This window comes from Cynoglossus semilaevis, chromosome 3, assembly GCF_000523025.1.
Source record: "Cynoglossus semilaevis isolate Cse_v1.0 chromosome 3, Cse_v1.0, whole genome shotgun sequence".
Taxonomy (NCBI): domain Eukaryota; kingdom Metazoa; phylum Chordata; class Actinopteri; order Pleuronectiformes; family Cynoglossidae; genus Cynoglossus; species Cynoglossus semilaevis.
The window spans coordinates 3,376,073-3,390,057 of NC_024309.1; the positions used below are offsets into that span (position 1 = coordinate 3,376,073).

The 13,985-nt window shown below is 41.7% G+C and overlaps 2 protein-coding genes across 4 annotated transcripts in view; one reads left to right on the top strand and one right to left on the bottom strand.

The window, feature by feature from the left end:
• Window positions 1-311: 311 nt before the first annotated feature.
• pabpn1 (poly(A) binding protein, nuclear 1) lies at window positions 312-11,347 on the top strand. Of its 3 annotated transcripts, none has more exons than XM_008307489.3 (7): window positions 312-1,137; window positions 3,380-3,488; window positions 3,682-3,749; window positions 4,034-4,140; window positions 5,034-5,121; window positions 5,582-5,733; window positions 10,692-11,347. In XM_008307489.3, exons 1-7 carry the CDS (start codon window positions 1,003-1,005, stop codon window positions 10,885-10,887), a joined length of 855 nt encoding a protein of 284 aa, XP_008305711.1. In that variant the 5' UTR covers window positions 312-1,002; the 3' UTR covers window positions 10,888-11,347. The 3 variants fall into 3 exon arrangements, with proteins under 3 accessions (XP_008305711.1, XP_008305712.1, XP_008305713.1); XM_008307490.3 differs by lacking the exon at window positions 10,692-11,347 and adding an exon at window positions 9,590-10,567 and having other exon boundaries at window positions 320-1,137; XM_008307491.3 differs by lacking the exon at window positions 312-1,137 and adding an exon at window positions 1,191-1,533.
• Window positions 11,348-12,164: 817 nt separating this feature from the next.
• Window positions 12,165-13,985, bottom strand: part of ngdn (neuroguidin, EIF4E binding protein) — a 2,697-nt gene continuing 876 nt past the window's right edge. The window contains exons 4-11 of the mRNA XM_008307492.3: window positions 13,850-13,985; window positions 13,675-13,759; window positions 13,455-13,507; window positions 13,232-13,349; window positions 12,961-13,135; window positions 12,703-12,856; window positions 12,362-12,425; window positions 12,165-12,273 (exon numbers count right to left, since the gene is read on the bottom strand). The exon at window positions 13,850-13,985 is cut by the window's right edge and continues 1 nt beyond it. Of these exons, the coding sequence (XP_008305714.1) occupies window positions 12,254-12,273; window positions 12,362-12,425; window positions 12,703-12,856; window positions 12,961-13,135; window positions 13,232-13,349; window positions 13,455-13,507; window positions 13,675-13,759; window positions 13,850-13,985 (805 nt within the window). The 3' untranslated portion in view covers window positions 12,165-12,253. The remainder of the gene's footprint in view (window positions 12,274-12,361; window positions 12,426-12,702; window positions 12,857-12,960; window positions 13,136-13,231; window positions 13,350-13,454; window positions 13,508-13,674; window positions 13,760-13,849) is intronic.

Genomic DNA, 13,985 nt, shown 5'->3' on the forward strand with positions numbered 1-13,985 from the left:
GCTGTTTGATAGTCAATAAAACCAAATGGTAGATGTAACCACTTAACAACCAACTATTTAAAAAGAATTACAAATGCTTATATTTTAGGATTACACAAGACTAAATAAACAAGACAGAGATTAGAGATAGAGATTAAATATATCTATTGATATACTAGCATGTGTGTAATCAAAAACCAGGGATGACCAAAAACTTGATCAAGCTTTTAATGAAGAAAACAAAACAATGTATTTTTTTAGATTTATTTGTTACCTACAAATGGGAATTGGACTTTGCTTCAAACTTGTTTTACAAATAGAGCCCACAGACTAAATGTGAGAATTTGAAGTCGTAAAATGTCCATATTCCTAATTGTTTAAGTTTTGTGAGTCTCCTCACAAGGACATTTGAAACCACTTGCGTTATATTTTCGTATTTCCGGTCACAATTTTATTTCTTCAAAATAAAATAACATTTGCTCTTGCAGTCCGTTGAACATGTTGACTTAGTTCAGAGTTTAACCTGCCGAGTATGTAATTGACAGGAATTTCATCCAATCAAAGGCTCGTTTTCGATAGACGCCTCGGAACGTGCCGACGTCCATCTAATAGAAAGACGGCAGACGCCACAAAGCTTTGTGACGACACGTAGGTTGACAAATCGGATCGAGAGTTTAACGGCCGCAGTGTCGCGTAGTTCCGCCCATGGCATCCATGTCTGGAGTAGAGGGACGGCACATTTTTCTCGCTTTTCCGTGTACACATTTTTGGTAAATACACCGGCAATCCCGAGTACAAATAGAAGACGGTGGGTCATACGGCAGCCTCCGGCCCAAACTGTGTGTTGTTTAAATATTGTGTGAAACTCCTACATTCAGTTTACACAAAATTTTAACTTTGGTAAGCGGCGTTTTCCGCCGTTTTTTTTTCGTCGCCTGCTCACTCCGCTACCCCCCGCGTGTGAGTCGGGGCCTGCTGCATCGCTTTGGCCACGAGGAGTACAGCCACAACAGCTTTAAGGCGATGGCGGAGTTTGGTAACGGACTAGCGGAGGAATCGCTATTAGATTCAGATCCTGGACATCCCGAACTGGAAGACCCTGGTGTAGGCGACGAAGACCCCGGGTTAGAGGAGGGAGAGGCCGCGATCGAAGACCCGGTAAGTGAAGGGCATTGTCTGGAGCCGTGGTGAGCCCACATGGAGACTGTGGTACGTCGTAGTTATATGGGGTACCTGTTGTAAAAGCAGTCTAGTCGAGTTATATTCCAGAATATTCTCGGGTCACATGCCGAGTGGGTTGCAGTTGTCGCCAGCTCGATATTAACCGCCATTGTGGTTCACGCAGTGCAGTAAAAATGGGTGGCGACATGCGTGCTGTCGGCAGCCATCTTGGCGCAACAGCGGCACCAGTTTCTCTGCGCCAGGGAGCAGACAGAGCCACTTAGGGAAAAAATCTCGTCACAAAAAATGCGAGACGGAGAAGTAGGAGACCATCAGGGGCGAGGGTAGGACAGGCCGCCGGGTCCATCTTCCTGGAAAGGCGACCTGTTTACGGTAATTGCATGATTTTATTCATTTAATCATCACCATCATCATTATGCTGTTGCTTCCGAGCCCGGGTGTGTACGTGCTAGGTGCCAACCAGCAGCAGCAGAAAAGCGTTTGTGCTAGATGCATCATTCGTTGCTGCAGGAATGACCGGCGACCTGTCGGCCATTAGCACCACCCGAACAAAATGAGCAATGCCATTTGCACCTACGGATTCTGTTAATCGGGTATCTGTGAGTGTCAGCAACAAAACCGAGAGACCGTGGCGAAGCTAGCCCTCCAGCATGGATTTAATGAATGTGGGATGCAGATGGGTCTAATGCTGCTGACCACCTCTTTCTGTTAGACTACACCACAGCTGGACCGGAGACCTCCGTGGTCCGAATTAATTTTATGTAGACTGTTTTCGCCTTGTACGACACGTGATGTCGGATTAATTTAGCATTATTATAAACAAATAATTTATATTCTGCAGTATTTTAGACGACGTTTTTGTCTCTTACACCGTTTCGTTTGAGCGAACCGGATAAAGGGAGGGGTGGTGGTCGCAGAATATGCGACAAAAATGGAAGTGACAGCAGGTCAGTCGTTTAGGGGAGGCTTTGTGGAGCAGGTCTGCAGCGTGGAATACCAAGATATAGAATCTAAAGTTTGTTGACGTTTGGTGTGTCGGGATATTGGGCACATATCTGAGGGACCAAGTTGCTTACTGGTGCCTCATTTTGCGGGTGTATTTTATTTATTTATTTATTGGAGGCTCCATATCGTCACCGTCTTCCCGTAGCCTCTTTCAGTCGTGGAAGGAGCTGAGATGGATGTGCTGCAGTGCACCACTGGCAGACATCAGAGACTGCTGCCATCTCTGTGCTGCTCACCACAAGAATATATTTAATTTAATGACAATGATTGTTGTGTGGGTTTCACCCACTCTCCTGACCACACCAACCCTGAATTATTTCCCAGCTCTTACTTTGCTGCCTCTCTAAATTAATATGCCATCTTAATTTATGTATAGAGTGAGGAAAGACAATGCCTCTGACTTGAAAAATCTATTAATCTTTCTTTGATTGTTAAATTTTGTAATCAACAATCTAAATACCACTTTTGGGGAGGGTAATACGTTTGTACCATATTGTTGTTTGCTCTAACCTGATCCTAACTACTGTAACTGAAAACATTTACCAGACCAAGTAACACAACAGTTTGGAGATTGAGCCCACTGTTGTGCTGGTACCACATGTCCTGTTACAGAGTATATTATTTTCTATTATAAATATATATTGAAATATCTGTTTGATATATGTTTAACAATGAATATTTGTAACCTGGACCTAGTTTTTCTTATTTTTGATTGTTAGCCACATAGTCCTTTTTGAAATGCTGCTAGAATATATCCCATTTACAAATCCCATTTAACACACAGATTTGCTGTTCAGCGTCACTACAAGACAGATGCCCGCTTCGGCGTAAAGTTTGACATAAAAGAGTAAAAAGCACAACATTAGTAGTGTTGTTCGTTTGCTGGTCTTATAAAAAACAAAGATGCTGTTTTTATCAGCTCGAACACCTTAATATGCTGTTTTAGCATTCTGTCTTCGAAGCAGACAGAGTTGGTTGGAAGTTTTTCTCTCCATCCCAACAGCATGACGTCACATTCTTTAGAATCTACAGCCTTTCTGTTGCATAGGTGGCACCCTGGAGTCAACTGTCCTCACTGCTGTATGGCTGCATTGTCTTGTTTGTGGCCAACATCAGTGTGATTACCATTACTTTGCTGAAGTCCAGTGTTCAATTGATGTTTGAGTGTGCTTTCAAACTGGGGGCTCTAACAAAAGCTTTATCTCCGACACAGGAGCTGGAGGCAATCAAAGCTCGGGTCAGAGAAATGGAGGAAGAGGCAGAGAAGCTGAAGGAGCTCCAGAACGAGGTGGAGAAACAGATGAATCTCAGCCCCCCACCAGGTGTGAACCATTTGAACCATGAAAGTAATCCAAATACTGTGCTACAGATACTAATGTTTTTGGAACAGGACAGTGCTTTACAATTCTACATTGTTTGTTACAGTAGAACTTAATTCTTGCAAAATCAGATAAAAAGATATACATAAATAATGCTGCAATAATAAAGCGTTTGCTTCTTGTTTTGGTTGTGCAGTCGGCCCTGTCATCATGTCCATCGAGGAGAAGATGGAGGCAGATGGCAGATCTATTTTTGTCGGAAATGTGAGTAACTGTGTCTTTGTGTCCTCCACAGGCTATTTTTGTCCTCATTTGTCTTTGTTGCACCTTTTCATGGCAGCATTTCACATAATTTGACATAAACATTGAACCAGCACTGTAACTTGAAGCTAGAAGTATATTAGCTAACCTTTACATGGTTAACTTGAATTTAATTGAAATTTCTCAAGAAAATTGTTAACCTAAAAAAAATACATTTACATTTTCAAGTTTTGTGCTCAATAAATAATAAAAGTCATACAGCTGACCTTTATCCTTCATCTCCACAGGTGGACTATGGTGCCACAGCAGAAGAGCTCGAGTCCCACTTCCATGGCTGTGGTTCAGTAAACAGAGTCACCATTCTGTGTGACAAATTCACAGGGCATCCCAAAGGGTAGGAACTGACTTGATGACTTTTTTGCCATGCCATTGATATTTTAACATCCCTACTTGTACACAGACAAATGTTTTGTTGATTTGTTAGAATCTGTTAGAAGTCTCTGAAAACTCTTAACTGGACTTCAAAATATGAACAAACTATTCTTGAGTTTTTTTTCTTTCTGTACGGATACTTGAAGTAAATGAGGAGAAACTCTTGCTGTATCACCATGGTAACAGACTGGGTGAGATTAACCTATCCTCTGGCTGCTTTTCTTCAACACATACCACATTTTCTCCATCTCCTGCAGATCATAAGACTCTTTGCGTTTCAACACATTCAACACAATGTTATTTAATTTCTAGATAATATAAAATTTTTTTTCTATGTTAACATGAATCTTCAGAGAATGGTTTACAGCCAGTTTGAACTCACTGGCTCTTCCCCACCAGAATCATGAATCTGCTACTGGATCAGATGGATGTTACAAGCATGGTTGTATAAATGATTAAACAAGTAACTGACTCTTTTCTACAGCTCCAGCTCAATGACTTTGGCTGCAGTGTTTATTTTATTGAGTCCTAAATCCTCTGGCTAATCTTTGCGGCTCCACTTGAGCAAAATAGTAGTCTCTGCCTTTTTATTCAAAAGTTGCCATGGGAAATGACTGTGCCAGGGCTTCATTGATAATGGGATTTTCTTTTCTCCATGCTTTACCAAACATTGTTTTCTAGTTGGTCTTTTGTTTTCGTTGATGAATTTTTTGTTTAAAAAAGATCTCGGTTACATAGCACAACAATAAAGACCTCAAACTAACTGAAATGTAATGTAAAATAAAAATGTCATACTGACCAGTGATTTGTGAGCTCATAATCAACCTAACTCCCTGTTTTACGTATGTGTTTTAGGTTTGCCTATATTGAGTTTGCAGACAAAGAGTCTGTTAGGACGGCAATGGCTTTGGACGAGTCCCTTTTCAGAGGAAGGCAGATAAAGGTGAGAGAAATGTTTCTTAATCAGAGCTAAAAGGCTGTAAGGCCAGGACTTTTTGCTCAGAATGATAAAGTTCAGTAAATGAGGAAGTGGGCAGTCTAGTGTTTATCATCTCTGAAGTGAAAGAAAACTTTTAGTAATCTGGTTTCACCTCCACATTTTAGTCAGTTAACTAAGGCTGCCCGTCACGCCACCACTTATCACAATGAAGAAAATGTCTGCATCACTTGATGTCTAGGATTTTCACTGAAACTCTTTTTGTACCCTCTACGTTTGCAGCTCCTTACACTGAAATTGCATTCTGTTCTGTTTACATATTCTGACAATTAAAGTCTTAATTAGGAAAGTATATATGTAATAAAAAAATATATGTATATACACATTGCAGTCAGTTGTTCCTAAAATAATGTTTGAAGTATTAAATGTCTTCTGTTCAGGCCTAATCCCATATCTAACTCCTCAGGTCGGTGCCAAGAGAACAAACAGACCAGGTATCAGCACCACAGACCGCGGCTTTCCACGTGCGCGCTTCCGATCACGAGGAGGTGGCTTTTCGTCACGTGCACGCTACTACAGTGGCTACACACCACCCAGAGGCAGAGGACGGGCCTTCAGGTGAGCTGACGCCGAAACCTCTCTCTTCTCCCGCCTTGGGCAGAACTACACCGACGCACACTGTTGGCACCAGAGATAGTGAACTCAAGATAGATGAGATCAAAACCACCCAAAGTTGCAGCTGGTAATGCAGGTTTTAAACTGTTAAAAAAATGGAGAAATACTTTTTTTTTTGGCCCACAAATTTTGAAACAATTGATCTGGGAGTTTCCATTATACATCCAGTACAATAAAGGTAAGTACAGCAGTCAAGCCCATCTTTATTAAAAGAAAAGGACAGGACATATTAGTTTAAATATTTTTTAGAATCACTAGGAGCTCATTGCAAGTATTTGTAGTAACTAGTGTAGGTTTTTATCTGAAGGATCATTATTTATGTGTGACATCATGGTTCCCCAAATCTGATTTGGAGGACACCTAGAAAGGTTGGTATACTTTCTACATATGAAACTAAAGTCTGTCATTTGGTTCTGCGTCTAAACCTTTCTTAAAATAAACTAATTTTACAAAAGATTACACTTGTAACCAAGTCAAATAAGGAAAGTCAAAGGCTACTTAACCTCAGCATTGCATTATTTTTTTGAGCTGCACGTTCTATTAGCTTAAAGGTTAGACATTTTTGCAGCTTTATAAGAGAAATGCCAGTTGTGGCTGTATAATCAAACTGAACAGCCCCACAGTGTGATGTTCAATTCTCCAGTTTGTGCACCAGATAGTTTCCATGCCACACAGATCTGAGCTGCAGATCAGTCTGGTCTCTGTGTGATGTTATTGACTGTATTTGTCAAAGGTATATTTCAACCTTTAGTTTCTCTCTGGGATAATTTTCTTTGTTATTGTAAAATATAGTTATGTTTGAGGGGTGTAAACAAAATATTTCTTTCTATTCTTTTTTTCTTTTTTTTAAAACCCTGCATTACCAAACTGCAGATTTAGTTTTGCAGATTTAATAAAGTTTTAGAAAGTGTACCAACTCTTCTGGAAATATAGCTGTGTCCAAGTTTGACACATCGGTCCAGAAACATGAGTAGTTATTTCAGTTGGTATAGCACACATAGTTGGTTTTAGCAATATGAAGGTCTGGTTGCATGCCACACCTCATGAAACCATTTCACTGGTGGCAAACTGACTCTGTGCTCATCATTTTGATCTTCTCAAGTCGGTAAATTTAAAACCAAACTTAAAGTAATTTGTTACAGTCTTAAAGAGTTTTCACAAAATGTCTGCTCTGGGGTGGGCCTGTTTTTCAGCATGAATAGTCCTAATGATAAGAATCAGGAAAAGGTTATAATGGCAAGGTGAGAATACTATTTGACAACAGCTCAAAGCAATTCAAAAACCACTCCTTCATTTTTAAAGTGATTAAAAAAAGATCCCAGATCAATGTTTTTACCTTTTTGTGCTGTAATCAGCAGGGTTAATGTAGTTTCTTAAAACATAGTGACAGATACTGGTTCAAAAATGTACTTGTTTTTCCAAATCTCCTGCTCTATAGGGAAATTCTTTTACTTTTTGCAACAGACAAAAATGTGTGCCAGGCTACTGAAAAACAATTCCGTTGAGATGTTCAGCTTTTTTGTGATTGAGGGACAGATGTTAAATGTTCTGTAAATGATCATTATTGTCTTTTAGAAGAAAATCAACACTTTGTTTTTTCAGTTTCAGTGATACACAAAAAGTAATTATTCCTGTCACATAAATTTGTCTGACAGTTTTAACATTAGTCTCTAAAAGGATGCAACATTAAACAGAACAGATTTAACAGCTCTGTGTAGGTACCACAGACTGGAGCACCGATAACTGATTTTTCTTTCTCCAACATTTAAGCATCAAACGGCTTGGCTTCTGTTCAGAATGTTGAGCACAGAGTCTGCAGGTGTTCTTCACACATTGACTGGGGAGAAGACGGAATGCCTTCATGTTGAATAGGCTTTGCCGCAGAGCTCTGCTGTGGGGCCTTGTTTCCAGTCAGGTGCACATTTTTTATGGAGATGTAAGAACGTGGCGATAGTTAGATGTCATTTGGGTTGTAAAAGTTAAGTTAGTGGTAAGAAAGCTGCTAATGTCCCAGAGTGTAGGTTCTATGGTAGAGCTCTGACTGTGATGCTCTCTTGATTTGTTTGTTTTTTTGTTTTGTTTTTTTTTCCCCACGTTGAGACTGAGAAAGTATTTGTGGTGCCAGACGTGATTGGCATGCCAGCTTCTTCACACACACACAATTGACTGTGACTGAATGAGATTCTGATCTGATCGAGTGGATCGTCAAAGCGACCAGAAATATTTAAAAGTAAACTGCACTCCTACAAAATAGTTTGGTTACAGTGGAAACTAGTTTTGCCACATTTTTTTATCTTGTGTTTTTTGGAGCCCTTGGCCTTGACTGGAGCATTTGTCTGAGGAAGTCTCATTAAAACAACATCTCTGTTGAGTCCTCTGAAGGTCATCGGTCAGAATCTCTCTAATCACTCTGTCTACTCCTACACATACCAGGAGACCATACCCTTCTGGTTCTCTCACTGGGATTGATCCTCACTGCAGGACAAGGCACACAGACGATTCAGTGCTAACATTATTAGCTCTAGTCATTTACCTGAGTAAAAAGTATTATTGACTTTAAAAGCTGTATTATTGACTTTAAAAGCTGTTTTTAATTGCTAATTTGTAACTGTCAGCTGATGAGCTGAGCTGCAGACTGGTGTAATTGTCTGTTAACGCGTCACAGTGCCTTGTCTTGTAGGAACACATCCCTGCTGTTCACAATCTCTGCTTTGAACTGTGTGAACTTGGGAGGATTTTTGAGATACAGTCTCTGATGAGTTAAATGTTGGTGATTGGCTTAATTTTAGTTTTTTTTAAGGATTTAACAATTTAATGTGTAACTGGATTTCTGGTTACTGTGTTGAACCTGAGAGTCACGTAGATATTTGAGCAACGATTGGCTTTTTCCTTCGCCTCTGTTTTGACTCCCATTAACATCATCCTCGTGCAGCTCCCTGAGTTGGCACAGTGAAACGGAGAGATTTGAATGTGAGCCAGCAGACTCACAGACTACAAATTCAGATTTTTTTTTTAAACTGCTTTTTGTGGAACTGTGTGCATTTGTGTGAACATTTGTGCGCCTGTGCATGTACATCGATCCATACACATACATTCAAATGCACGACCTGAGTCACCTTTACAGTGTTCACTCCCAGAAAGGAGGGTTCATTACTGCAGCCTGAGCTGAGCGTCAAGCTTCTGACCAGTGGTTTCAGTCCCAGCGTGATCTGTTTGTTTATCGCTGAGCTGTGGTGTCTGTCTGTGTGTGTGTGTGCGTGCGTGTGTGCGTGCGTGCGCGCACGCAAAAGTCTGGCTCTTTGGAGGGGTGACACAGTAGTCCTGTCACCCACCTCCTCAGGTGTGTTTTTGGTGTGTGTGCGTATGCCTGGCCTCCTGCTGAGGGTCAAGTGTGGTGCTGTTCGTCCTTACGGCCTTTCCCCACAGTGACCCCTGGAGGCCGCTTTCGTACAAAGAGATTTAGAGAGAGAGAAAGAGGGAGAGAGAGGGCCTTTGCTGTCCCCTCCAACCCCCCACACTCACAGACTAATCATTTTCTCCTTGTACCTGGAAAACCCACACTTAAAAAATACCTTTAAGACAGTATGTCTACTGAGATTTCTGTGATTCATTTTCATATCTGGACCTCCAGTTTAAATGTAGGCACCTTTTCCGCCTACAAGCTCACTCAACCACACACACTCTCTCACACACACACACACACACACACGCACTTTATATTTATCACACCAGGAAATTGGTGTCTTCTTCTTTAGCCAACCAGAAAAAAACTCACCCTCTTTTTCTCTCTCTTTTCCAGGGGCCGAGGGCGAACAACATCGTGGTATTCCCCTTACTAAACATCCCCTCCCCTCCCCCAGTACTCCCTTACTGTTGCCCCCTTCCCTCTCTCTGTTCCCATTATTAAAAAAAACACACACACAATGTGACAAAAACTCCCTCCCCACAATAAAAAGAAGAGAAAACCCCCAGAGGAGAGAGAAAAAAGAGAAAAAAAAGGAAACCCTGTGGTGGACAGAGACTGACTGCCGCAGTGTGAGATTGTGTGTGAGCGTGCGTGTGCCCAGGTTGATGCAGTCAGCCCTGGTAAGGTATCAGTGTTGGCCGCTGGGGGAGAACACAGTGGCAGATTTTCATGGTTGGTTTTAAGTGGGTTTGGGGTTTTTTGGGTAGGGCAGGGCAGGGTTGGATGGGATGAAGGGCGGGGGCGGGGAGGGACAGAATCTCAGGCTGCAGATGTGTCTCCTTTGGTCTGGCTGTGACCTCCTGCTTTCACTCCATCACTTACACAGCCCACCTGCTCGCCCACCACTGCCACCACCATCAGATCAGTGTGGAGGGAGAGGGTGGGGCAGGTTGGTGGGAGGCAATGAGATGACTAGTGTTCTCATTAGTTTTTTTTTTCGTTTTTTTTTTTTTTCTCCGTTTTGCTTTTTGTATTAATCTGTTACCGTACATGTTTGAAACCTTCCACCAGCCTGAGTGTTGTTGTGTTTTTGTAGTTTACCATCACCTCCCTCTGTGCCTCCTCTCACCCTCTCTCCCCCCTACCTTCTCTGCATTGCACCACTGGTGCCCCCCTGCACCACCTACCCACCCGCTCATAACCCCACGGAGTGTGTGTCTTTGGACAGTGATGGAACGTCAGTGTTCTTTGGGGTGACTCATGATTTTTTCCTTTTCTTCTTTGAGGGCTGCCCCCTCTACTGGTTCATGCATGGCCACGCTCGTTTTTTTTTTTTTTTGTTTTTTGTTTTTTGTTTTTTTTTTGCTTTTTCAACAGACATCAGTGTTTTTATTTCCTGCCAACCCCTCCATGCACCATCCTTCTCCTCTCTCCCTTCCTCTCCTTCCCTCCCCCCTCCTCTCTCTGTATATTAGACCACTTCTTGTCGTTTCAGGTTTCAGGACCAGTGGAGGCTGACAACCCCTCCCCAGGTGGCGCCGGCCCCCCCCACTGTCTCCGCAGCGTCTCTCTCTCTCTCTGCTCCCGCTATGCACACTCACCCCATCTTGTCCGTGTGGGGGGGCGGGGGAGGTGGGCAGGGTGACCACAGGCCCGCAGCGGGGGGCATTTACTACAACAGCAAACGCTGAGATGCTTTTAGTGCTTTTTCACACACACAACACTTACTCAGACTCACACACACACAAACACACACACAGCACAGTCAGCCCGTCAGCGGCAGCCGACCCTACACACGATTTCTATCCAGAGAGCTGAAGCCGACACAGCTGAGAGGCAGAGAGAGCGAGGAGGGCAGGACCAGAAACCAGGGTGTACATGCAAAACTTGATAGCGCCCCCTCTCTGACTTGGCGCAGTGCATTCACGGCTTGTCTGAGGAAGGCTGACGCGCTAACGGCATTGATCATTAATTTAATTAATGTTGGGCCAGAGTTGTTGTTTTAGGCGGGGGAGGCCACGGGTAGGGTTTGTGTGGAGATTTTTTTTTCTTTTTGAAAAAGGGGAGTGGGTTTCAATATTTTGCTATTTTTATTTTTAATCCATGAGTCTGTAAGTAGGGAAAAAAAATAAAGACATTGTGTAAAAATTACATTTCTTGAAATTTTGTCCTCTTCCACGATGCAGATCTTTATAACCTGGACATGTATAGATTTAAGAAACTAAATGTATTTACTTCATTACATGCACTTTTTGGGACATGTATTTGGTGGTGCACCTTTGGATTTTTACTATTGTGCATTGGCTTATATAATGTTTGGAAATATTGACTTAGTAAATATAGAACAGTAATGTAAGGTTAATCCTCTTCCAAAATAGCTGTCTATGTTATAGGGGAGATAACAAGAACAAACAGCATTTATGAGGCAGACTTATTGGAACTTGTTGAAAACTATGCCAAATTAACCCAGTGTGTTAGTCAGCATAAATGGTACTCACTCTTTATGTAACATACGACAAGACTGAGGATAGTCTTGTGAATTTATTTCTTTAAACATCAAGATAGTTATCTAACCCTAGACAAAGCCACTATTTTCACAGCAATAAAAAAATCCCCAAAAATGAAAACTGTCTGTCAGACAGTAGAACTGGCAACAGGTATTGATTTACAGCCACATGTGAACCATTTGTTTGCCTCACGTTCAGTTAGCCTGTTGTACATGAAGCTGCACAGAGGAACGAGGCCTTACAACAACATATGGCAGCTTGTCAACACCACTGATCAAATTCAACACAGGATTGTGTCCTCAAATGTCTCAGATGTCCTCATCTGCATGTTGGCCCTGGATGCAGTAGATCTCTTTTCTTCTACTGGAGAGCTGGTCTTGACATTAACATCTGTTATTGTTTTCAGTGTGTATACATCCATGTGTATTACCTCTGATAAAATTAGTATTGCACAAACCCAGTTCATACACAAATATTTTTATTAGAGCTGACACAATAATCAGTGAAGCAAACTGATGATGGTTACACACAGGCATCACAGGTGTTGGGTTTACTTGTGCTTCTTGAATGCTGCAAAGAGAAAAGAAAACATATTTGACAACATTTTTGGGATTAAGATACCTGGATTGAAGCTGGTGCTGAAATTTCTCATCTTTACCTTTTCTCTTGGTTTTCTTCTTCATGACTTTCTTTTTTTTCTTGGGACGAAGAATGTCTCCACCCTGCACACACGTTAAATACAAAAAAATTAATATTTTCTACATCTGCAACTTACATTATCTTACATTATTATAGTGTGTTGAACGCATCTCAAAAAAACGTATTTCTTTGAAGTCGATTGCATCAGTATTTCTCTCTACTTTTGTCCTCAACAAGTTAAAAATGTGGAGGCAGTTTAGTTTTTTTAATTGCACGTCTTTGGACAAAGACATATTTGCATGTACCACAAAAAAGATTACCAAATATAATTAAAAGAATTATATTAATGCCTGCTGTCACCTCTCTGTCTTCGCCACCTGTCAGCGCTGAGATATCCCCGAAATTCGTGATGCTGCTAAGTTGGCCCGACATGGCCATCAAACCTCTCTTCTTTGCGTTCTTCTGATTCTTTGATACGTTGAGACGCACCATCATGGACTCCTCGTAATTTTTCCTGCAGGACAGAAGCTTGGACTCAATTCAAACAGTTTTAGGTGCTATACCTGTAGCTGTTTAGCTGACAGTAGGATTGTGATGCATAGAGAGGGATAAACAAACCTGTGGATCTCGTCACGACTCTGGCGTTCACTCTGGAAGTCTCTTCTCTCTCTGATCTCCTCTGGGGCGTCACTGTACTGTTGCCTCAGCTCCTGGATCACCGAGCTCCTCAGAGCCGCTCGCTTCTGACGCTCCAACTGGGCCTTTTTCTTGTCTGCTTCAGTCATGTCACCGTCTGCAGGGATTATTAATTGAATAACATTGAAATATAAAACCTTAGATTCTCTAATTTAGAATAAAAAGGAAGTGATGAGTAACAAAGGGGAAATACCATAGTGCATTGGAGCAATCTTTGGTGGTATATATTTCTTGCCACTAGAGTGAGCTGCTTTCTTCTCTGAAGCTGTGTTAGGCTCTTCTTCATCTTCAGACTCCTCTGATTCATTCAGCTGGATTGATTAGAGCACATTAACAAAGATATCAATCTGATGAACATCCATCACAAAAATGAAACATTGTCACATTTAAATGGATACAGATGGTTGTGACATTACCTTGCTGATGAGATTCCCAGGATTGGGCCGCAGCTGCAGTGGGTCATTTTCAGCTACGGTCAACAGAAAAGTGGAAAGTGTTCAATTATGTAATATAAAACGCTACTTTTCTGTTGTGTGTTATGCTATGTTTCTTTTGACTGTTTAATAATGGGACCTATAAGGCCCAAAGTTTCATTCTCACAGATGATTTAAAATCAACAACGGAGATTTTCATTACCTATACTGCCAGTAGCAGCCGTCCGCAGCAGTTTGTCAATCTGGTACTTGAGTTTATGGTCCAGTGGCCGCATTTTCTCCAAGACCTTCCAAGAACAATCAAAGGGAAACTCAGGTTAAAAGCTGTAGGTCAGGCTAACGGGTAAAAAGGCTACTTTAACTCAACAATATCTCACTGTTCTGATGGTGACCACTCTGGTTAACGCTTCACTGCCTTTGATTTTGCCTCCTTCACTCTTGATGCTGATCAGGTGAGTAAGGTCCTGAAGGTAGAAAAGCAGCAGGTGGTAGCGAAGATCCAGGAAGGACAAG